Source organism: Arachis ipaensis, chromosome B2 (genome assembly GCF_059453495.1).
Source record: "Arachis ipaensis isolate K30076 ecotype BB chromosome B2, ASM5945349v1, whole genome shotgun sequence".
Lineage (NCBI taxonomy): Eukaryota > Viridiplantae > Streptophyta > Magnoliopsida > Fabales > Fabaceae > Arachis > Arachis ipaensis.
In genome coordinates this window covers 1,398,020-1,422,670 of record NC_142437.1, presented here as the reverse complement: position 1 = coordinate 1,422,670, position 24,651 = coordinate 1,398,020, and the positions used below count along the sequence as shown (strand labels likewise).

Below are 24,651 nucleotides of genomic sequence, written 5' to 3'. Positions count from 1 at the left end.
AAGCTGAACTTTCTACAAAGAACATATGTTTCATGCCCTTCATCTAAACTTGCCTTCACCAACCTTTTTCCTATTCCCCCTACAATAAGCACCTTGCTCTTCAATATCTCTCTTGCTTTTTAAGTTTTATGGTATACAATGCATAATAAGGCCTGCGTGCCATCTATGTCTTGGAGACTTGTAGTGTACATGTAGATTATTTATTACTATATATTATATATTTGTGGCTTAGATCCATCGGTTGTAAAGTAATATAATATAACTTTGAGATATCCACAAATCAATGTTAACTTGTCATCCAAGTAAACCAGTTCCTTATTTCAAGTGTTGTATACTTGTATAGTTTGTACCACTGGAAAGAAAAGTTAAATATTTATAGAATAAAAAATCATTATGTATTTAAAAAAATCAAATATCAAATAAGCTATTATGTATTTATATATAATTTAATTTATTTTTAATATATTTTTATATTTTAATATATATTTTATACTAATAACTAATTTTGATAAATAATTTTAATGTATATTTAATATAATTATTATAGAATAATAGTCCAACTCAATTCTAAAAAATTTTGTTACTAGAGACTTTAATTTTTTAAAAAATTTCAAATTTTTAAATTTTAATAAGTTTTAATTACTAATGCTACGTCTGCCTAAGGCTACGTCGTTTTGAGAGAAAAAAAAAAAAGAAAGAAGAACCCGCGTAGTGTCTTTTCGAGTTTTCGTTCCTTTCTTACTTTCATTCGTTCCTCCACCGCCGCTGAGCTCAGTGACCCACTGCCGCCGTCCGTGGCCATTCGAGGAGTCTCTCTTCGTACTGTCGGCGTTATCCAAGTCGAACCCCCGTTCTCTGTCTTCTTCCTCGCTCGCCGCCCATCCTCCATCAGATTCGTCCTGCTCGCGATCGTCCTGTTGCCGTCGCCGTCGCCTCGTCGCCCTCTCGCTGCTCCCTCCTCGCCATTTTGGCTGTCGTCCCTTATCTTCTCCTCTGATTTTAGGTAACTCTGTTTCACACTCTCCGAGCTCATTCTGTCTTCGCCATTCATCTTTTTTCCAACTAATTTTGAAGATTCTGAGCTGAGTCTCTGTTCTGAGTTTGAAATTGGATTATTTATTTGATTTGTTGAATGTTAAACCAAACCTGTGTCGTCGTCGTCCTAGAAAGCTGTGTCGCCGTCCTAGGAAGCTGTGTCGCCGTTGTGTGGAAGCTCTGTGGCCGTCGTCGTCTCCTCTATTGGAGCGCTCTCTCTATAAATGCTTTGTAAAAATAGGTCAATCTCTAATGAATCATAGCCGAGTATATGTGCTTCATTTGGTTTTGTCTGCTGCTTTTAAATGAATGCTGGACAGAGCAAACCCTTGTACTCCACTTAGAAATGGTTGGTTCTATGGTTTCATGCATAGACACATCGGATTCAGTTGGAAGTAGGCTATTTTTATGCTTTAGAGTGAAGATACTACTATGTACTTGGATTCAGTTGTCCTTTGTAGTTTGTGGTTTGAAGTGTTTGATTTGATGTTATGAATGCTGTGATAATCAGTAATCCTGTTGTAGCTTCAAATTGATGTTTGATTACCGGTTCCGTTCTGATAACTATGCTTTGGTGAGTGTAAGACCCATAAATATTTAAAAATTATTAATAAATTATTATGATGTATTATATTTATTTAAGACTACATTTTAGATATTTTTGTATAAAAATTGAGTAAACTCTTATTTATTATTTAGAGTTCTTATAACTGAAAAATAACAAATATTTTGTATGCCTTAATTTTAATATATAAATTTTTAACCTTATTTTATAAATAAAGGAGAATTAATTTACTTACCTCTAATTTTTATTAAATTAGTATTTAATTGGAAATAACTTATAGATTTGTAATTAAAAGATATTTTTAAAGATGGATACTTTATATTAATTTAATTTTTAATTATTATTTTATCTTTTCATTTATTTTATAAAATTATATTATTACCCCTATCTTTATTAAAATTTCCTAATCTACCCCAAACCCTAACTAAATAACACCCCACAGTCACATGTGACACTCACTCTCTCACCCCCCTCACTCACGGTTACCCCACCCACACAATCAGCACACACACACAAACAATACACTCATTCACTAACACACACAGAGTTCAGTGAAAGAAAGAAGAAAAGAAAGAAAGGAGAGTGAGGGTTGCGAGAGAAGGGGGAGGATCCGAGAGAGGGAGAACGCCGGGAAAGGGGGGAGCTGTCCGCGCCGCCAGACCGCTTCCAGCCCGCGCCGCCACTGCGCCATGTCCTGCCGTCAAGCTTGCCTCGCCGTTCGTCCTCGTGCCGCCGTGCTCCTTGCCACCATAGTCGAGGCCACCGCGTGTCACTGTCGCTTGTGGGAGCCAAAGAGAGACACTATCGAGAAGCCGCATCTCGTAGCCGCTGTCGAAGAAATCACCGCCACCGAACCCCAGCCGCGCCGTCACCGTCAAACGAGGCAAAGAGGAAGAAAGTAACGTCGTTGCCGTCACTGGAAGGGAGCTCGACCATCCTTACCGCAGGAGCTTGTCGCCGGAAGAGAGGAGATAACGACGGTGGAAGTTACCACCGCTGTTCTGCCTCACCGAACAGCGCTAGAAAACCGCTGCTGCAGTCGCTGGAGGACGTCCCTACAGCTGCCATACCCTAGCCCACTCCAGTTTGGGTTCCGACTGTGGTTCGTTTATGCTGAGTCTTGTTCTTCTAAGTGTCGGAGCTGCTGCCGTTGCTTCGTCTCCATGTTTCTCCTTTATTCCAGTAAGCATATCTTTTCCAAAACCTTCACCGCTAGTGTATGTCTGCTCTGTTATGAATTTGATAAAGATTCTGAGATGTTGGTAACGTAGGATCGAGTTCCGGTTGTTGCGTGTCGCGCTTAGAGTTTCGGTTGCTGCTACTGATAGTGGATAAAGCTGAGGTTGCAGCTGCAGCTGTCGCTGGTCGAGGAAAAATGGGTTGATGCGTTTTGATTTTGAGAGTTTCGACGAGTTGAGGTAGGGGTTTTTCTTAAAATCTATTTTACATTACAGAGTTGTGATAAATAGATATTGATGCAAAAAGATATATTTCTGTGATTATATTTGTCTTGTAGATGTGATGGTTTGTTGGACTGGATTATTGGGTGCTTGATTGCTTGACTGAAGTACGGTTGTTGATAAGAAGTGGATTTGAAAAGTTATTTACTTGATTATTAGGAAAAATGGTTTTTTTTGGTTTGAAGTTAAAGCGGTTTGATTTTGAGTCGGTCTGATTTTATAAATGATTTAATACTTGAGTTGGTTTGACTTTAAAAAGAGTTTTATTATTGGAATTGGTCTGGTTTTAAAATATTTGATACTGGAATTGGTTGAATTTTGGAAAGTGATTGAGATTTGGAAATGGTTTGAGAAATGTTTGGATGGGACCCGAAAAGGGTGGCAGTATCTGAGATGTTGCCAAAATTTTATAAAATTAGAAGTTTCATTGAAAGTAGTTATTTTAAAAAGGTTTTAAGTATTATATGATTTAAAACTATCTCATTTATCAAAGGAAGAGTTATGTTTTGGATTGAGAATTATTAGTGAACGGAATGGAAAGAAGGATGATTGAGAATTTTCTCTGAAATATGGTTTTTGAATGAATTTGGAAATGAGATTTGGATTAATGAATGATTATGAATGTTGAGAATGTTGAGATATGATCTTTGAATTATTCATATGGCTTATGAATTTGAAATATCTGAGATACGAAGTTCCCTGGATTAAGTGCCGTGGCTTGCCACCACGTGTACCAGGTTGAAAACTCGATACTCTGTTGACCCTACGACGTAAGTGTGACCAGGCACTATATAAATTTCCGGGAATGTTTACCCCCATTGAGCAATATTGATTATTTGAGAAAAACTATGCATAGACTCTTGGGGATGCACGTCGGGGGACAGTCTAAGGACAATTCATACTTGTCGGGTTGGCTGGATAACCGACAGATGAGCCTCATCAGCCATAGGACAGGCATGCATCATATGCATTTGTATGCTTTGCTTGAGTTTGAACTTGTTTTGGTTTGCCTAATTGCTAAACTGTTCTTAACTGCTACTTGAACTATTTGCTGTAACTGCTACATACTTGTGCTTTCCTTGTCTGTCTTGCCTGTGTTTGTCCTGGCGTGCTAATTTGAGAATGAATTTTGGTGCTGAATTAATGATTGTGTTGTTTGATTGTATGGTTGGTTTCTGATTGAGATTTTCTTTTAAGAAAGGAAAAGTTTCAGATTTCTGAAAGAATAAACATTGTTTCTTTGAAAAGGTTTTGAACGATTACCTATTGGTTTTTAAAAGATTCATAAGGCAATGATAATCACTGAGCTTGAAAATAGTTTTCTTATAAAATATCTTTTTATGACAACTTTGAAATTCCGTGGTGAGACTGTGTGGTTAGGTTCTCACCCCCTACAGCTTTACCTTTTCAGAAACCGGATGAAGAAGCATTAAGAAGAATTATACTGTGTTTGGTTTATATGTTGTTGTATCAATTAGATTATTTTCTTCCCTCGTTTTTGTTATTACAAGTTTGCAAGAGGGATATGATTTGTATGTTTTATATGTATATTATATTGAATTATTATGTAAGGAGTCTTGTATATGAATCTATGCCTGCTTGTATTTTTCTTAAGATAAAGTTTTTATTTCTGGTTTTCAAAAAAATCAGCGATATAGTGTCAAGTCACAGGCTCCTATTTTAGTATTTAGTATGTAAAGTAGTCGTAATACTTCTTTCTATCAGAGTAGCGCAGCCGGAAGCGTGACTTCTGATAGTGAGGGTGTTACAGTGAGCTTTCTTATTCAGATGGACAAAATAAATAAAATGGACATGCAATATGAGCTTCTCAACAAAAAAATCCATCAGGAGTGTAGGTCACTATCTGCAACGATGGAGCAACTGCAAGCAATGGATATGACCTTTGATCATTTCAAATTAAAATTCCTAACTAATGGTATATGAATTGTATTGATTTTCTTATATTGGAGTCTATGAAATTTATTTAACTTGGTTAATGGGATTAATTCACATGAATATGTAGGAACATGAGGATCTGGGCCTTTTTTTTTCATCCATGGATAGCTCATGGTTTTAAAATAGTGGGCGTGAGAGAGCGAGGGTGTAAGAGTGGGTATTTAAGGGAGTGAGTGAGGGTGAGGGAGGGCATTGAGAAATTGGAATCCCTCTGCCAATGTTATTTTCTCTTATTTCCATGATGTGATACACTAAGTTGGGAGAGCTCACTGTTCCATTGGTGTTTTTTCTCAGTTATCTTGATACTGGTTGTTAAAGTACTTGTATATCGTTGAAGTGCTTTGGGCTTCTTGGTAGCATTTCCTAATTTTATTTTCATTGTCCTTGTAGATCAAACTGTGGGAAGCATTTCTAGCTGGTATGAAGTTGATAAGAAGAAATGGACAGAAGCAATTAGCAATTTACAGGAGAAAGTAAAGGTAAGTTATGAAAATCTAGGAAACATTTATATTTAAGAGAGATTATTTTTATCATGATCAGAATTGCATTCTAAGTGTACATGCACCTAATTTGCCCTGCAGTTGATGAAGAGTGATTATTGTCAACTTTCTCTTGAAGCGCATGAATGCGTTGATTCAATCCCAGAATTAAATAAGATGGTATTTGCAATTCAGGAATTGGGTATGCTTGAGTAATACACTTGTTCTCTTTATTCAAGAGTTGAGTTGCACTTAACTTTTTTGGTTTTGAAATATTACAAAAATACTTAAGGGACTAAACTTTTTGCAGTTAAGCAGTGTGAAGATCTCAAAGTGAAGTACAATGAAGAGATGACAGAGAAAAAAGCTCTTCAGTGAACTTCAAGAGTCTAAAGGTACATCTTACATGTTCTATAAGCAAAAGTTGTTTTGATTTGAAGAGTATTCTAAGCCAAAGGCACTAACGCATTTCTGTTAAGAATATCAGGGAACATTAGGGTTTTCTGCCGTTGCCGTCCCTTAAATAAGGACGAGATCTCCGCTGGCTGTACTACAGTTTTGGATTTTGGTGCAGCAAAGGATGGAATTTTGACAACTAGTATGCCAAAAAAACAATACAGATTTGACAGAGTTTATACACCAAAAGATGATCAAGGTATACATATAAAGCTTTATTTTATTAGTACTATTTTATATATTTTATTTTATTGTGCAAGATCTGGAATTCGGTGGTTCGTAAATGGACAGTGTTGCTTTGTTTCTACAGTTGATGTTTTTGCTGATGCCTCATCAATGGTAACATCTGTGTTGGACGGCTACAATGTATGCATATTTGCTTATGGGCCAACAGGAGCAGGAAAGACATTTACCATGGAGGGAACAGAGCTGAATAGAGGAGTAAATTATAGGACTCTTGAGCTCTTGTTCGACCTGAGAAAAAAAGGAGTGATACATTTTCTTATGACATATCTGTTAGTGTACTTGAGGTTTATAATGAACAAATCAGAGACCTATTGGCTACAGGATCAACAACAAAAAGGTAAATTAACTGCTCTATAATAATGCTGTGCAAGTATGATAAACTGCCATAACATTGATAACTGTTTCTCCTGAATTGGTGTTCAGGTTGGAGATAAAACAAGGCTCTAAAGGATCTCATTACATTCCTGGTGTCGTAGAAGCTAAAGTTGAAAATGTTAAGGAGGCCTGGGATGTACTGCAAGCTGGATGCAAAGCTAGAGCAGTGGAAAGTAATACTGTTAATAAGCATAGTAGTAGATCTCACTGGTACCAAGCTTTTGCATTCTATAAGAAGTTCTCTAGTATATATGTCTTCTCTTCATCAAAATGAAATTTCTTCTTTGAATACTTGTAATGATTGCTTGTTTCTTACTTCCTTTTCCAGCATACTTTGTATAATGGTAATGGCTAAAAATTTGCTGAATGGTGAGTGTACCAAGAGTAAGCTTCGGCTTGTGGATTTGGCGGGTAGTGAGAGACTTGCAAAGACAGATGTGCAAGGGGAGCGGCTTAAGGAAACACAAAATATCAACCTATCTCTTTCGGCTCTTGGCACTGTTATATCTGCTTTAGCAGCGAAGAGTAGGCACATTCCCTATAGGTATAACACCATTATCCTTACCTTTCACTATTCTTAATAAATATTTAGTGATATTTTCTTCTGGGAGTTTCAGGAACTCAAAATTGACACATTTACTTGAAGACTCTTTAGGTATGTCTACTTCTTTTCATTTTGTTTTTTATGTGCATATGAGAACACCCAGCTTCTTCAGGCATATATTGATAATGCTCTTCCCTAACATATTTAGGGGGTGACTCTAAAACTTTGATGTTCCAGCAAATCAGTCCATCGGACAAGGACTTAGATGAAACCCTTAGCTCACTTAATTTCGCAACTAGAGTGAGGGGTGTTGTGTTAGGTTCCGGTAAGATGCAAGTTGACACAAGTGAACTTCAAAAGACAAAAGCAATGGTAAGTTCTGGTGTAATACCTCAAAAATAATTTATTATTTCATGGTTATATGCAGATAATGTTTTCTTTCTTGCTTTTACACTTTGGTATAGCTTGAAGAACTTGAAGGTCAGATTGAGTTGAAGACATCTATGCAAAACCAGTCAGAAAAACAAATTTCTCAGTTGTCGGAGAAATTGAAAATAAAAGAAGAAACCTGCAGAAAGCAGAAAGAAAAAGGTATTTTTCCTACAAATTTAGTTTCTGTTGAATATATGTTACACTGGAATTTATTGTCACTTATTACTCAGCATTCTCTCCCGGGTATGTAAGGATTTTTATGTTCATTATTCAGATGAAGGAGCTCGAGAAAAAGCTTAAAGAGCAGTAACAGAGCTCAGCTATGCTTCGTCAGCAGGTAACTTTTTATGTTCTTGCATGAATTGTACTTTTGCAAATTGTTATATTATATAACACGAACTTTATTTTGTTGCAGATGAAGGAACAAGAGTGGCAAAGAAAGGCCACAGCCGACGCGGCCCAGGAGCTTGACATGCTCTGGGCCCGCTCAAAGGCTGTGGTCATGGATGCCACGAACAACTGCTCCTCTTTACAGCAGAAGTTCCTGGACCTCGCATCGGAGGTATTAGCCATGCAACTCTCTATCTCCGAAGTCAACCAGTCAATTACAATTGGTGAGAAGAGTTCGGATTCCCCTTGTCAAAGGGATCTGAATCCAGTGGAGCTAGTGACTCCAGTGGAGCTAGTGATGGGCAATCTTTTGCAACTGCAGAAGCTAGCTTCTCAACTCCTGTTCGAGTGCTGCAAGCTACTACCCAAGGCAGGGCAGTTACATCTAGAGAAAAAGGACGAGGACGAGGACCAGGAAGACCTCCAGAGCCACTAGGTATTTACAATCCGCTAGTTCGCTTTGGAGGTCTTCCTGGTCCTCGTCCTCGTCCTTTTCCTCTAGATGTAACTGCCCAAGCTAGCTTCTGCAGTTGCAAAAGATTGCCCATCACTAGCTCCACTGGAGTCACTAGCTCCACTGAATTCAGATCCCTTTGACAAGGGGAATCCGAACTCTTCTCACCAATTGCAATTGACTGGTTGACTTCGGAGATAGAGAGTTGCATGGCGAATATCTCCGATGCGAGGTCCAGGAACTTCTGCTGTAAAGAGGAGCAGTTGTTCGTGGCATCCATGACCACAGCCTTTGAGCGGGTCCAGAGCATGTCAAGCTCCTGGGCCGCGTCGACTGTGGCCTTTCTTTGCCACTCTTGTTCCTTCATCTGCAACAAAATAAAGTCCGTGTTATATAATATAACAATTTGCAAAAGTACAATTCATGCAAGAACATAAAAAGTTACCTGCTGACGAAGCATAGCTGAGCTCTGTTCCTGCTCTTTTTTTTCTCGAGCTCCTTCATCTGAATAATGAACATAAAAATCGTTACATACCCGGGAGAGAGAATGCTGAGTAATAAGTGACAATAAATTCCAGTGTAACATATATTCAACAGAAACTAAATTTGTAGGAAAAATACATTTTCTTCCTGCTTTTTGCAGGTTTCTTCTTTTTTTACAAATTTCTCCGACAACTGAGAAATTTGTTTTTTTGACTGGTTTTGCATGGATGTCTTCAACTCAATCTGACTTTCAAGTTCTTCAAGCTATACCAAAGTGTAAAAGCAAGAAAGAAAACATTATCGCATATAACCATGAAATAATAAATTATTTTTGATGTTAAGACTTGTTATATGTATTTAATTCTTTTTATTCAAAAAATTGCAAATCTAAACCGATCCAAACCGCTTGTAATTGGATCGGATTTTAAAAAAATGGTTCATCCAATTCAAACCGCACCGCACATAAATTAAGCGTTCGGATCGGATGACTTTTTCTCTTAAAACCGAACCAAACCGCACCGCAAACACCCCTAATGCCTTCAAGGGATTCTGTGGTCTTCTATGGAGACGGCAATGTCAAGGGTAATTACTAAACTATGCATCTTCTTATATATATACTTAGCTTGAGTTATTACCTAATTGTTTTCATAACAAATTATTTAAGATTAAATATGGTAAATTTTGTCTTTTTTTTTTCTATTTTCTTGCTTAGAATTTACCTTTCATGTTTTCGACTTTATAAAATTTAAGAAGTTTCTGTCAATTTTTATCTACAAAGCTATGTATGTGCACATAAAAAATAGTAATTAAATTAATTATTATTTTTAACTGTTTTTTAATATATTTTATATTTTAATATATATTTTATATAAATGACTTATTTGGTAAATAATTTTTGATATACATGTAATATAGTTGAGTTTTTACTATTACTAAATAACAAGATTTTAAAAATTGAACCGATCATTAAACTAATAAAATTAGTTGTTTAAAAGTTCAACTGACATTAAATCGGATATAATAAAATAATATATTTATATAAAATATATAATTTTTCAAAAATTAATTTTTTGTGATTTATTATTTTAAAACAATTAATCACTAAAAAATTATACTGATTCGATCTATCAACTGTTTTTTAACTATTTTTTCAATTTTTGACTAATTTATTGACAAAATTTTTATTATCTTAAATCTAACTACTAGTAGTCAGTTTTCAATTAATCGAATTGAATCAACCAATTCGATTTAGTTCTCAGAATCATGCTAAATGATAATGTGATAAAATGAGATATATTATAATTTAATTACTTTCAATTTTTTTCTAACATAAAGGATTAAATTAAATTCAAATATTTAAGAAAAAAATTATATAAACCAAAATAATTACAAATTACAATTTTACAGATACAAAAATTGATTAACCCTATAATTTTATGATAGAACACTGAAATTTCATGATTCATGTTATTATCATGCATCTTGGACATACAAAATTTAGTTGATGTTGTTATTATATTAATATTACTATTGAAGTTAGTTGAACATACATATGTCTAATTAAGTAGCATATACCATTTGATTAATTATATAATTAATAATATATTATGTCTCTCAAATTCGACAGCTATTATTGTGGATGAAGATGACATAGCCAAGTATACTATTAAGACCATAGATAATACTAAAACTTTGAACAAAACAGTTTATATAAGGCCACCTAAAAACATATTATCGCCGTTAGAAATTGTACAAACTTAGAAAAAGTTGATTGAGAAAGAGTTGAAGAAATCTTCAATTTCTGCTGAGCAATTTTTGAGTTCCATGAAAGGTGAGAATGTTAGATACACATATATCTAATAATAGTGAAAATAACACTAGAAAAGGAACTCAAAGTTGTTAATTACATTATTAATTTTGAAACATGCAGGAAAATCATATGCAGAACAAGTGGCAATGGTGCATTACTACCATGTTTGCATTGAAGGGTGTCTTGCAAATTTTGAGATAGGAGATGGTGGAGTTGAAGCTTGTGAGCTCTATCCCGAAGTGAAGTACACTACTGTTCATGAATACATGAAACGTTACTTATAGAATAATGGATTTGGTATGAGATGAATATATATTGAACTTAGTTAGTAACAAATTAAATAAGGTGTTTGCTACGGTCATCCAAAATAAAAACTCAGGTGCTTTTAGTAGTAGCTACCCACCAGTTGGAAGCCAAAACCAAAGACCCAGTACACAACAAACAGATCCTATCCCCAAACACCTTATTATCAACCACCTGAGCAGCCTCCGGTTTCTTCTTACGGACATCCCCCTCCCTCATATGGTTCAGCAGCGCATCAGCCTCCACCTCCATACCACATTCCACCAACCTCTGCCGCTCCATACCAACCCCATCAGGTTCATCAGCAGGCACCAGCAGAGTATGGCCAACCTGCATATCCTAGATGGCGTGGTCCATACTATAATGCGCCGGCTCAGCAACCTGGTTCTGTTCCCAGGCCTCCATATACCGTTCCATCTCCATACCCTCCACCTCATCAAGGTAGATACTATAAGCAGCAATAGTGTTATCCAACCGTCTTCTATAATAAGAGAGATTATTCTTTCTGTCAGCTATTTCCTCAACAAATAGGATTTAGATATACCTGTTATCTTGAAGCTTTAGACCAGCGTGGAGAATTGGTATGGATTTAGATATACCTGTTATCTTGAAGCTTTAGACCAGCGTGGAGAATTGGTATGTACTTTTTGGGTCGTTTCTGGATTTGTATTTTGTTAGTTTGCATTGTCATTGGTTTGTGAATAGTTTATACAAAAAATGTTGTAAGTATAGTTGGTTTATTTCCAATTTTCTACTTTATGCAGAGTGGGGTTCCCCCATCTATACATGCCAACTCGTCAGAAAACATATACTTGTATCACTACATATTCAAAGATTTCTTACCCTCTTTTATGGTGATGAGTAGTATCATGTTCGGGATTGTTTGTCTCTAAAAGAATGTACTATGTGGATTGTCCCTTGTGAACTTTTATGTTGTATATTTTCGTAAACTCAACAAAGGAAATTATTGGATCGTAAGACGCACAAGAAATACAAGGGAATTAAAAAATAAATTATGTTGTTAAGGCCTAAGGGGAACATTTTATTTGAACCCTGTTTAATAAAAAGTTCATCTGGTTCTTGAGGTTAAAGAAAACTTGTGCGCATCAAGCCATGAATATTTTGGTACTTGTGGATAGTCAAATATTTGTTTCTATCCTATTTGTTTCTGAGTGCCAAATTCTTGGCGAAAACGGGGACGAAATTTATGCATGTGTCAAATTTTAAATGGAGACACAATGCATACATAAGACTTTAATCAAAAGTCCATAGCCAATGGATTGAGATTCTTAGTCCCTATTTTCTATCCCTTTCCATTTTCTCCACTCATAATTTGACACCCCAAGAACACAGTTTAGAAATCTCAAAATTGATGAGAACTATTAGGTGTAACATTTCTTCCAAGAGTAAAAGGAAATATACTATGATGCTAACAGAAACGTTAATCAGTGATGATAATAACATTAAATTCCTTGGGCATAGATAAAATTGAGAAGAAAAAGCATGGGAGATATAAGGTTTTAGAAAGTTATGCCAATCTATGCCCATAGCATTAAAACCACTTGTAAAATGTATACAGATACCTGCTAAAAAGTACAACAGAGATTATAGTTATCATTCACTTCTCAAGCACCATAACTTCTTCCCTAGACGCAGATCCCATGACTTTGAATAACCATTAATTAATATTATTACACTACAATCGAGCATTCTCTTGGCAAATCGATGCGAAGCCTTGTATAGGAGCCAGTGAAATAAGCAAGCAGATAACATGAAATAACAAAGAGGACTTAAAGACCCGTATCAATGAGATAATCACCCAGCCTTTCAACAATCATGTTGCACTGCCCTGGAGTCATCGGCTCATCGTAGATTCCGATAATCAACGCCTGATTCGTCTTCTTAATGGTAACACCACCAGGACCCTGCATGACAAGGACAAGCTGAGATTTTAACAACCAATGGCCAAAAACCAGCATCAAGGTAACAACGGTATGGACATGGTGCAGCAATGAGTTTTACGCTGATGCTGATTCATTGTGAGCTATGGCCTAAAGCAGTCACATACCACAATTTGAATCCATGATTACATCATAAATTTACTCAATCAGATTAGCAGATTCACATTATCATAGATTGTTGTATTTTCTTTGATGAACTTGTGCAATCAAAATTCAAGCTATAATTAGAAACAGTCAGTACCTTCTTCCCTCGAATGACAGCGCCGGGTTCACCTTGTATAACCATATATTTGGTGCCATCGAGGTACAACCCGGTGGGGGCAAGCGGTCAAGGCTCAGCAAAGTCGTTCATGATAGCAGTAATTTCCTCAGGCTTGAACTGCACAACACAAAAGACCAATCAAGAACAGATCAACTAAAACTATTTCAGATTGCAAGGATCACTTGACTTATGCTATGAACCAAACACACTTGAAATCCCCAGCCACATGTTACTTGCACAAGTGATGTGAATATCCGATTTCATATATAACAATAACGAGTGTATGATTGATCTTATGATGTTACATACTAATAAAAAGGAATGCATCTCATATCAGATAATCACACAGTCCAAACTCCAAGTCATTCCTAATGACTCTCTCCAAGCTTTAATTTATAGCATAAATTGCACTTAACAAGTGAAACATTAAGAATCTGAAAAATTAATCAATTAGCTCCAGTTGATAAAACTAAACAGCTATGGTTAAAGCGCGAATGTATCAAATTAACACCAAAACCATAGGATATGTTAGTATGTCACATGCAAATCAAATCTGATAAATCGGAGGAAAATTAACGGGAAAAAAAAAAGAACAGATGAATCTGGAAAACAAAGCACTAAGAAAGAAGGAGAGTTTTGGAGAGAGAAATTGAGAAGTATTAAAGATAACCTGAGGGAAATTAGAGCTCTGAGCCCAAACACTGCCGTCTTGGCCGACGATTGCGGCGGAGGAGAGGTGGTTGCCTTCAATTTCGCAGAGAAGGTGGTCATCGACGTAGGTTTGCCACGACGGCAAGCGGTGATCCGACGGCGAGAGTAGAGACGACGGCGAGAGTAGAGACGACGGCAAGCGGTGATCCGACGGCGAACTGCTCCAAGCCACGAACAGAGAAGCCAGCGAGGATGGGGACGACGTGCCGAGCTACCTGGGTTCCGGACAGGGGAAGAGGAAGAAGCGGAAGCGCTGAGAACCTGGAGACAGCGGCTACAAAAAACCTAGGGCTAAGATTTTGTCGATTTAGTTTGGGTCTTTAACTGCTTTTCTTTAGAGGAGCAAGAATGATCAAGACTCAAAAGAATTGGAGAAGACGAAGAACAATTTTTAATTTTTTGTTTTTTTAATATGTTTTTTTTTTTGTTGTTTCAATTATTTGAAATTATAAAATTAGGATTAATTGAATTCTAAAATTTGATTAATTTAAAAGGGTATTTTTGTCTAATCAAATAAAGAAAGAATGTTTAAATTTTTTTATAAAATTAAATAAATAAATATTTTTTATTTTTATTTAATTAAAAGGGTATTTTAGTAAAAGTTGTGATATACTATATATTTAAAAAAGAAAAAATTAAATGCTGACATGGAAAATAAATTCCACATGTTTTATTGTTATTTGTTCATATTTTAAAAGTATCGGTACGTATGAATTTATTATGGTACCGTAGCAATCACCTAAAATCTATATTCATATATATGATACAGAAAATTCATCTTTAATTTAATTTAAATTTGTCAAAAATGGTATTTTTTTTTGTAACTGAAATAAATTAAACAAAGAAAAACAAAACAAATAAAACAAGGAACTGCCTAAATAGAGGGACAGTCTCGTTCAAGACTACTCTTAAACTCCTCCCAAGGTGAAAGTAGCTCCACATGCGAAAGTTGTAACTTCATCGCCATCTTTGCCATAGTATCTGCCACCGTATTTGCATCTCTCATAATCAAACGAAAGTCAACCCGCCAATTCTAATGCATGATATCTCTTATTTTGAGCACCAGTGGATCAATAAACCCAAAAGCATCTTGAGTAACAAGATTAAATGCTTCCACACAATCCGTCTCACAAATAATGTCTCGTTGACCCACATCCCAAGCTAAGAGATATCCTCTCCAAATAGCAAACAATTCTCCTTGAAGAATACTATTACTCTCAATCATTCCCAAACACCCCCTTTGCCAGCTCCCATTACAATCTCTAATAACACAAGCAAAACCAACACTATCACCCGAACCAAAATAACTAGCATCACAATTAATCTTAAAAGTACCAATAGATGGGGGATTCCAAAAACCATTTAGAGTAGAGGGAAGGGACATACGTTGTAATTCAAAAATATTCTTAAGCTCCTTTTCTGAAGTTAATGCCAGACAAATCACTTTTTCCGGAGGCCAAGTTTCATGGGGATTAAAGATGTCATTATTCCTTGCTCGCCATATCCACCAAAGTCCCGAAAAGAACTTGAACGGATGCTCTCTGCTATGATACAAGAACCAGTTCTTCAAATCCAAAGGATGACAAGAAATATCCAACCTATGCCAGACAAGCTGAGCTTTTGGACAATCCCGAATACAATGTAAAACCGATTCCTGGCTAGAAAGACATCTTGGACACCTATCCGGTGACGACATCCCTCTTCTAAAGCGAAAACTTGCAGTAGGAAGAGCCTCCTTAAGACACAACCAAGCCAAAAACTTATGCTTTTCCGGAACAAGCTGACGCCAAAGCCAAAGCCAATTCTCCCGCTCCTCCCAACCAAACAGCTGCTTACACAACCACAAGTAATCATTGCGTGAGTCATAGACTTTGGCAGCAGACCCACTCCAATACCAACCCACTTTCGGACCTGCTTGTTCATCTGGATTGTAAGAGAGAATATTATCTTTCAGATTTTGAGATAAAGGAGAATAAAGAGTATCCAAATGCCACCTACCAACCGACCAAATATCCTGTATCCGGAGATTCGAATCAGAAATATGAACATAATCCATCTCATTAGATAACCGTCCTTCTCTCCTCCAGCTAGAAAACCAAAAATTCTGGTTCAAATCTCCAATACACCAAGCAAACTCATCCTTCAACACTTCCCAAGCCTTGCAAAGACACCTCCAAATGGGAGAGTCCTTGTTCTTAGGATAACTAAAATAGTCATATAGAGATGATCGATATTTGGCATCCAACAATTGGACCCATAGCTTGTTTGCCTGCTGGAAAAAAGTCCAAACTAGCTTTCCAAGAAGAGCAATATTTACACAATAAGGATCTCTAATCCCCAAACCTCCATATTTTTTTAGAGTAACCAGTACCTTCCAACTAACAAGATTCAATCCTCTTCCATCAACTTGTCCTTTCCAAAGAAAATTCCTCATCATAGACTCCAATTTACTAATGATTCCTTTGGGAAAAATAGAGACCTGCATCTGGTACGTGGGAATAGCAGCAGCAACAGAATTAACCAAGCAGAGCCTACCAGCCCGATTGAGTAAACTTCCTTTCCAGTCTGCTAGCTTACTCCGAATCTTATCCAGGACACCATTGAAAGCTGAACGAGTCACCCTAGAATGGCTAAGGGTAACTCCAAGATACTTGCCCAAGTCCTGGACAAATCTGATAGAGGATACCCCAGTGAAAACCTCTTTCCTTGTTGCAGAGACATTCTTGGAGCAAAGCGCTTTAGACTTCTCGACATTAATCTTCATCCTAGATGCTTTACAAAAAGTCTCTAAAATCAACATCACATTTTGCACTTGTCTCTTTGTAGCTTTACAGAACAGAAGCAAGTCATCTGCAAACATTAAGTGGGATATTCTTGGTCCCCCTCTAGAAATAGCAACCGGCTCCCACAAGCCCAAATCAACCTGATGACTAATAAAGCATGCCAATCGCTCCATACACAACACAAAAAGATAGGGTGACATAGGGTCTCCTTGTCTAAGACCTCGGCTAGGAGTAAAGCCATTTAGACGACTCCCATTCCAAAGAATAGATAAGGAAGAAGCAGTGACACAATTCATAATCAAATTAAGTGTAGGAATAGGAAAACCAAAGCTTTTAAGGGTATGAGCTAAAAACCTCCAGTCAACTCTGTCATAAGCTTTCTCTAGATCAATCTTAAAGGCCAGTGTGCCTTTCTTTGATTTAGTCTTCTTCATAAAGTGGAGGACTTCTTGAGCAATAATGATGTTGTCAGGAGTTCCTCGTCCCGGAATAAATCCTCCTTGAAGCGGGCCAACAATCTCCGCAAGATGAGGACGAAGCCTATTAACAAGGACCTTCGTGATGATCTTGTAAACTACATTGCAGAGACTAATCGGCCTGAAATCTTTCATAGATACCGGTGATTCAACCTTTGGAATGAGAACCAGTAAAGTCTCCAACATTCTCGGATTAAGAGGAACACCGGAGAATGCCTGCTTAACCATCTTCCAAACATCAAGACCAATGATCTCCCAATATTCTTTGAAGAAGAAAGCTTGAAACCCATCAGGACCCGGAGCTTTAAAAGAGTTCATGTGAAAAACAGCTGCTTTGACTTCCTCCATAGTAACTGGTGCCGTAAGGTTATTGCAAGCTTCCTCATTCAGAGAAGGAAGAGGCACATCACCAAGGCAACCCAAATCAACATCTTCTAAATGACAGAATAAGCTTTTATAGAAAGACTCTGCTTCTTGACTCAGAACCTCTGGATCAGTTTCCCACACTCCATCCTTGAGAAAAAGGCCATGAATCTTATTATGCTTCCTTCGCGCAAGAGTTTGAATATGAAAAAATCTTGTATTCCTATCCCCGAACCTTACCCACTGCTCTCTGGACTTTTGGAACCATAGGAGCTCTTCTTGCAATAGAGTATTATTATAATCATCAAGCAACTGTTGCTCTTTCTGACGCAAATAAATACTATCCACCACTTCCAAACGCTTTTGTAAATAATTAATCTGCTGCTCTAATTCACATTTCTTAACAAAAATGTTACCAAATACCTTCGAGTTAAACTCTAGTAAATTCTTCTGTACTTCCGAAAGCTTGCCATGAATTCCTCTATTACCAGACCACCATGATTGGTTCACAATATCCCTATACCCAGGATGAGTAGCCCAAGCAGCAACAAATCGGAAAGGTCGATTCCCTTTAGGCTGAGGACGACCTTTACAACGCACCAGAATAGGGCAATGATCAGACTGAAGCCTATTTAAAACTTCTGCATAAGCCTCTGGAAAGCTAGATAACCAACTACTATTTATACAGACTCGATCAAGCTTTTTTGCCACGTCAACATAATTTTTCACCCTCCTGTACCAAGAAAACCGCCTCCCAATAGTCTTCAAATCAAATAAACCACTATCCCCTAATGAAGTAGCAAACATGTCGGCTCTTTGATGAGAAAATTGACAGCCCTTAGATTCATGAGAAAATTTGACTTCATTAAAATCACCAAGAACAATCCAAGGTCCTTGAAAAACCATGGATTGTGCAACAAGATAATCCCAAAGGAGAACCCTTTTATTAAATTGAGGACTGCCATAAATACCACTACACCTCCAAATTAAATTATCAAAGTGAACCTCAACAGTAACACCATGATCAAAAGCATCAATGAACTTACAACAAACACCCTTCATAGAGGATAAAAACCAAATACCTCCCTTATGCCCTTCTGCTTCTACTATACCAACAGAGTGATATCCCAACCTTTCCCAAAATAATTTTAAATGCTGAAAAGGGGAGTGAGTTTCAACCACAATAAAGAAAACAGGTCTAAATTTCCTAACAAGTTCCTTACAATGCACCCGGGCTAACTTATTAGAAGCACCCCTAATATTCCAAACAATCATATTTAAACTATCCATAAATAATAGGGACAGAATAAATAAGAACATAAACTCTAAACAGAATCACCAACCTCAATAGGTGATTTGTCCTGCGGTATTGGCATACTCTGATCCTCAATAATTGCCACCTTTGGACCTCCTGACATTGCACCTGCCATGCTTCCATCTACTAAGGTTTCCTCCGTTGTGCCACCATTTTTATCAACTGGCGAGTTCTGCAAGGAGGAAGGCCGAGGACGCTTCCGTAGAGAAATTCCACGACGTGCAGGAGTTCTGCGCGATGGAGATGGCGCAATTTCATGTTTTTCTCGCTTCCCCATCCTAATGCCAATTGATTTGCCTCCATCACCATGCAAATTGGGCCTTGGAACCCTTCTCGAACCAAACTTGTGCTGCTTTCCATCTTGGTCCTTCAAACCTGATGACTGGCCCATTGTGAATTTTCCCTTACGCAGCACTTGTTGCCAGCCCTCTCCATCATCTATGCATGCCTCATTAACATGACTATCAGGCACGTGAGGAGCCAATGATTCCGTAACTACATCCTTCCCTTTAACAACTCCTAATTTCTCACCCAAATCACGAGCTTCTGATTTAGCCTCTTGTTGAATCTCATGATTGTTGTGTGGCACTAATGTCGGGGCTTCATTATTTTTTCCATCACCAAAGGAATTTTCGTTTCCTTCCAAGGACTCCTTCTCCATGCACAACAATTTATCATGCCCATACCGTGCACAAGTAGCACAAATCAACTGTAAACTCTCGTACTCCACTTCATAAGTCACACCCTCCACTATAATATGTTTGATTACAGGCAACTCAAGATTAATTTGAACACAAGCTCGGACATATTTTCCTCTTTCTGCAAGCTTAGTAGCCAAATCTACTTTCACCGGAATTCCTATTGCAGAAGCAATTCGCAGCATTGCTTGTTCCTGGTAGCACCAAATTGGAAGTCCCGAGACTCGAATCCATACCAGCGTTGATCCAAAGAATTTTTTGCATGGCCTAAAATCCACATCCCATGACTTTACTGCAACATAGTGACCATCTATCAACCACGGGCCACCAAGAATGACTTTCTCACGATCCGCAGCAATATCAAATTTAACCAAAAAATATCCAAACCCCACATCCAACAAATCAAACCCTCCTTTGATGCGCCATACTATCCGAAACTTATGCATGAGAGCCGTGTAGCCATAATGCTTATCCAGCACCTTGATCACGATGGCTTCCTTATAAGGTTCAGCTAGACAACTCTTTGCCTCCTTGGTAAAACTTACACTTGGTGGACGAGAATCACCCTGCTTACCTGTCACCGTCGCGATACCATCCCCAGATAAAGACCCTACTAATGCAAAGACCTTAGACTTTTCTGCACCAATAACTTTATCTCTAAAAGAGACCTTGGATGGCTTTTCTAACCCCTCTCGAGAAGAAACCTCCTTAACACCGGATACACACCCACCCACGCTCTCCCCCTTATCTCTTCCGATGGCATGGCCATCTTCCTCACCGTGTTTCACCCTCAACCGCTCGCCCCCGCTCTCTCCTTCTCTCATTCTCCTTGAGTACGTCAGAGATGAAGTGAGATTTGATGATGAATAGAAAGGCAGATTTGGATCGGGATAAGGAGACATGATTTTGTGCGTGTATATATATTAGAGTTTCTTAAAATCACGGTTAGGACTTAAGGTTAAGGAGACAACAATAAAAATGAATAATATTATATAATTAATAAATATTATCATTTTAAACCAACAATAATTTATATTTGTATTTTTTAAAATTCATATATATAAGTTAATAAATAAATTTATTAAAAATAATTTAATATTTATACTTATCAAATGATGAACAAAATTATTAACCACTGCTAATTCCAAAAGTTTATCAATAAAAATTATTTTATTTATCCGATGCCTTCAATCTCTTGATAACTGAAAAAAGTTTATTTTTCTAATTTGATCTTTTGTGGATACTTTTGATCAGATAGTGAGGTTTGACTTCATCAGCAATGGTAAAATCCAAGGTTTGAAATCAATTAACCATAAAATTTTTAACATTTTATCTCTTGACACTTGTTTTTATGTAATTATCAGTAATATTTATTTATTATTATATACTGTATCCTCAATTACTTGAATTTGAATCACTCATTGACCACAAAGTCAATATAATGAATATATATTGTGAAATTAAAACTTATTTGAATCACTCATGGATATATTTGAAGGGAAGGCATGCAAACTTATGAATAAAATCAGTATATTATTCTTTGAATCTAAGAGAAAGAGAGATGAATTTTTATTTTATTTTATTTTACTCGTTTAAATTTCTTTAGTTACCATTAATCAACATATATTTAATTTGATGAATATTTAAATTGCTCCTTTATATTATTAATATATTAGATTGGAAATGATTCGATATTAATGTACTTTAGAGCCATTAAAAACATATAGAGTTGACTAATTAGAAGTTAACATTTTCTTTTATATATATATATATATATATATATATGTATTACTAAATAACATTTAATTAATAAAGAAAAGAATAGTTGAATGGTATAATTTTTAACATTTTATAGACTAACGGTATAATTGATAAAATTTTGAATACGAAAATATTATGAAAAAAGAAAAAGATAAGCTAAAGTAGTCAACAGTAATAATAAAAACAAAGATAATATCGTATATAACATATTAATCATATTGCATGATTATTAAATAATTTGAAGGTAACTACCATAAAAGTAAAAAAATAAATATGTTTTGTTAATAAAAAAGAAAAAACAATTTCCAACTATCCTAATTTTTTAAAATTTTAAAATAAAAAATACAAATAGTTGACTTGAGTTGACTTATATTGTATTTGGTTCCGACTTTTTCTAAAACTATTCCCTTAATTAGCATTAAAAGAATCAAATCCTCAATTAATTATATATATGCAAACTCTAACTATTCACACACACACCCCCAAAAAAATGGAGGATATGATAAGATGGATGCTTCTCATATTATTCTCACTTATTTTTATTGCAGAAGCACGTCTCGAAAGCAAGATTTTCAATGTTAAAAGCTATGGAGCAGTTGCTAATGGCAACACTGATAATAGTGTGGTAATTAAGAAACCATTTGTTCACTTCTTCCTCCCTTAGCTTTTATTTTATTTGTTCTTGATCTCTTATATATTATCTCCTTTATTCCAATATTCTAAAGTTAAAAAAAAAAATTGGTTTTTGGGTATACACATATTAGTCTTATTTTATTTTGTTTAGGTTGTATAATTTTTAGAGAAATGATCATATCTTTGGCACAAAAATCAATTGTGTAGTAAACTTCACAGTGAAATTAATAGTTGAGAGCCGTTGAATGTTTTGAATGATTTGACTAAATTTTCATAACTTAACGTAAAGTTGACTGTACCTGAGTTTTCACTACAGTCATTATCCTGTTTATTCAAAAATCAATCTCTTTTAAAAAAATTAAAAAAAAAACTAAAATATGACTATTATATGCCACCTCTTATATATTGAAAAAGTATAAAAATGTTATTCTATTATTTTCAACTATATTTGTTCTAATATCTATTTATTTATATACATATGTAGGCATTTTTGAAAGCATGGAATGATGCATGCAATTGGAATGGAAAGGCACAAGTTTTTATTCCAAAAGGAACATATATGCTGAATTCAATTGTGTTCAAAGGGCCATGCAAGGCTTTGAGGATGGGTTTTGTGATCAAAGGGATTTTGAAGGCACCACCATATCCATCTTTATTCAACACTGATAAATGGATAGGTTTTTTGTATGTTAACAAACTCACATTGAGTGGTGGTGGCACATTGGATGGTCAAGGAGCTTCTTCATGGCCTCACCATAATTGCAACAAGGATCCACATTGCCCAACTCTTCCTATAGTATGTATATAACTTTTTTTTTAATTATTATTATTATTATTCTTAATATTTTATTTCTGTCACCTTTCAATGTATTTACTAAGTTTAATTTGATTCATTCATATATCTTGCTTAGATAGGAAAACATCATAAGTATTCATCATTCTTTTGATTTGGCTTTTAATGTGAGTTTATGACAATTATAGTTTCCGGCTTTAATTTGTTGAACACATAATACATTAATTAATTAGTAATTACTGTTCACTAAGGAATAATTTGTGGAACAGAAAAAAAAAAAGTGAATTCTTCTCATTTAATATTTTATGACATTTTTGGATGGAAACAATCATATCTTTTTTTGCTTAAAAGAGAAAATTCTCTTTCCCACCCAATAAGTAGTGTTTAGTATTATGTTCATATATGATACAGAAAATTCATCTTTGATTTAATTTAAATTTGTTAAAATGGTATTTGATCATGATTTTGTGTCTGTGTATATATTAGGGTTTCTTAAAATCACAGTGACGACTTAAGATTAAAGAGATAAATATAAAAATGAACAATGTTATATAAACAATAAATATTATTATTTTAATTTGGATCAATATTTGATCAGCAATAATTTATGTCTATATTTACAGGAAAATACATAAAAAATATATAATTTATACTTATATTTATCAGAATTTGCACGTATAAATTAGTAAATATATTTGTTGAAAATAATTTAGTATTTATACTTGTTAAATAATGGCCAAAATTACTAACGGATAGCCTCCAAGAATTTCTCAATAAAAATGATTTTATTTATCTGATGCCTTCAATATCTTGATAAGTGAAAAAGTTTATTTTTTCTAATTGATCTTTTTCAAACCGGTTTATGAAATTGTTGTTAGCAAAATGTTATATTTTATAATGATAATGACATTGTACTTCTCTTTTCACTTTTGTGGATCAGACAGTGAGGTTTGACTTCATCAACAATGGTAAAATCCATGACTTGAAATCAATTAACCCTAAAGGTGGACACTTTATGATATTTGGAAGTGAAAATGTGAAATTGGAAAGGCTAAAGATATCAGCACCTGGGGATAGCCCTAACACTGATGGCATCAAAATTGGTGAATCCAATAATATAAACATCACAAGTGCTACTATAGCCACTGGTGATGATTGCATTGCTATGATTTCTGGTGCTAAGAACATTACCATCTTTGGTGTTCATTGTGGCCCTGGCCATGGAATTAGTGTTGGAAGCCTTGGAAAAAATGATGGAGAAAAAGATGTTCAAAACATTGTTGTGAAGAATTGCACATTTAATGGTACTAGTAATGGCCTTAGAATCAAAACTTGGGCTGCTTCTTTGAGTAAACCTCTTAGGGCTTCTAATTTTCTCTTTCAAGACATTTTCATGGATAAAGTTTTTAGTCCTATTATCATTGATCAAGCTTATTGTCCAAGTCATGGTTGTAGCAATCAGGTTAGTACCTCTTAACATCTTTTCTTTTTTGTTTTTGTTTACATTGAAAAATTATCATCATATTGTTGCTAAAACTGAGCCTAAGATTTTATTTTTGTCTTTTTAAGGTGGCTTCAAGTGTTCAAATCAGTGATGTGACATACAAGAACATTAAAGGAAGTGGAAGTTCTGAGATTGGAGTAGAATTGAATTGCAGCAAAAGGAAGCCATGCCAGAACATAACAAGGGTGGACATAAATTTGTGGCCTTATGGTGGCAAAGGACAACTCAAGTCTTTGTCTTCTTTTGTCAATGGTGCTTGTTATGGCCAACAGATTCCCCCATCTTGTGTTGGTTAAAAAAATAATAATAATAATTGCACTGATTAACTTTGGTTTTTCTTCCTTGTTATGTTGATGTAAACATTTATTCTTGGTTCTTGAATAGAAAGTGTACCAGTTACAAT

The 24,651-nt window shown here is 35.6% G+C and overlaps 1 protein-coding gene, 1 long non-coding RNA gene and 2 pseudogenes across 4 annotated transcripts; 3 read left to right on the top strand and 1 right to left on the bottom strand.

Annotated features, from left to right (window-relative positions):
- Positions 1-2,876: 2,876 nt before the first annotated feature.
- Positions 2,877-8,257, top strand: LOC107621311 (kinesin-like protein KIN-14R; annotated as a pseudogene). The gene is made up of 13 exons (XR_015905326.1): positions 2,877-3,018; positions 4,786-4,996; positions 5,407-5,495; positions 5,598-5,697; positions 5,806-5,890; positions 5,983-6,150; positions 6,262-6,534; positions 6,621-6,782; positions 6,901-7,116; positions 7,190-7,227; positions 7,325-7,488; positions 7,581-7,707; positions 7,823-8,257. The product of XR_015905326.1 is annotated as a kinesin-like protein KIN-14R (transcript).
- Positions 8,258-8,633: 376 nt separating this feature from the next.
- Positions 8,634-11,843, top strand: LOC148572779 (uncharacterized). Its single transcript, XR_015905327.1, has 2 exons — positions 8,634-9,457; positions 10,806-11,843. It is a non-coding gene; the product is annotated as an uncharacterized LOC148572779 (long non-coding RNA).
- A 663-nt stretch (positions 11,844-12,506) lies between these two features.
- LOC148572778 (uncharacterized) lies at positions 12,507-19,520 on the bottom strand (annotated as a pseudogene). Its single transcript, XR_015905120.1, has 5 exons — positions 19,157-19,520; positions 18,888-18,955; positions 13,882-14,133; positions 13,191-13,328; positions 12,507-12,913 (listed from the first exon to the last, which is right to left on the bottom strand). The product of XR_015905120.1 is annotated as an uncharacterized LOC148572778 (transcript).
- A 2,288-nt stretch (positions 19,521-21,808) lies between these two features.
- On the top strand, positions 21,809-24,557 carry LOC107626527 (Pectin lyase-like superfamily protein). The gene is made up of 4 exons (XM_016329429.3): positions 21,809-21,943; positions 22,436-22,747; positions 23,685-24,206; positions 24,314-24,557. The coding sequence occupies exons 1-4, from the start codon at positions 21,809-21,811 to the stop codon at positions 24,542-24,544; spliced, it is 1,200 nt and encodes a 399-aa protein (XP_016184915.1). The 3' UTR covers positions 24,545-24,557.
- Positions 24,558-24,651: the final 94 nt, after the last annotated feature.

Excerpts from the sequence above, each read along its gene's own strand:
- LOC107626527 (XM_016329429.3), top strand. The coding sequence starts at position 21,809 with ATGGAGGATATGATAAGATGGATGCTTCTCATATTATTCTCACTTATT. Across the intron at positions 21,944-22,435 it reads GCAACACTGATAATAGTGTG|GCATTTTTGAAAGCATGGAA; the intron begins GTAATTAAGAAA and ends ATACATATGTAG. Across the intron at positions 22,748-23,684 it reads ATTGCCCAACTCTTCCTATA|ACAGTGAGGTTTGACTTCAT; the intron begins GTATGTATATAA and ends TTTGTGGATCAG.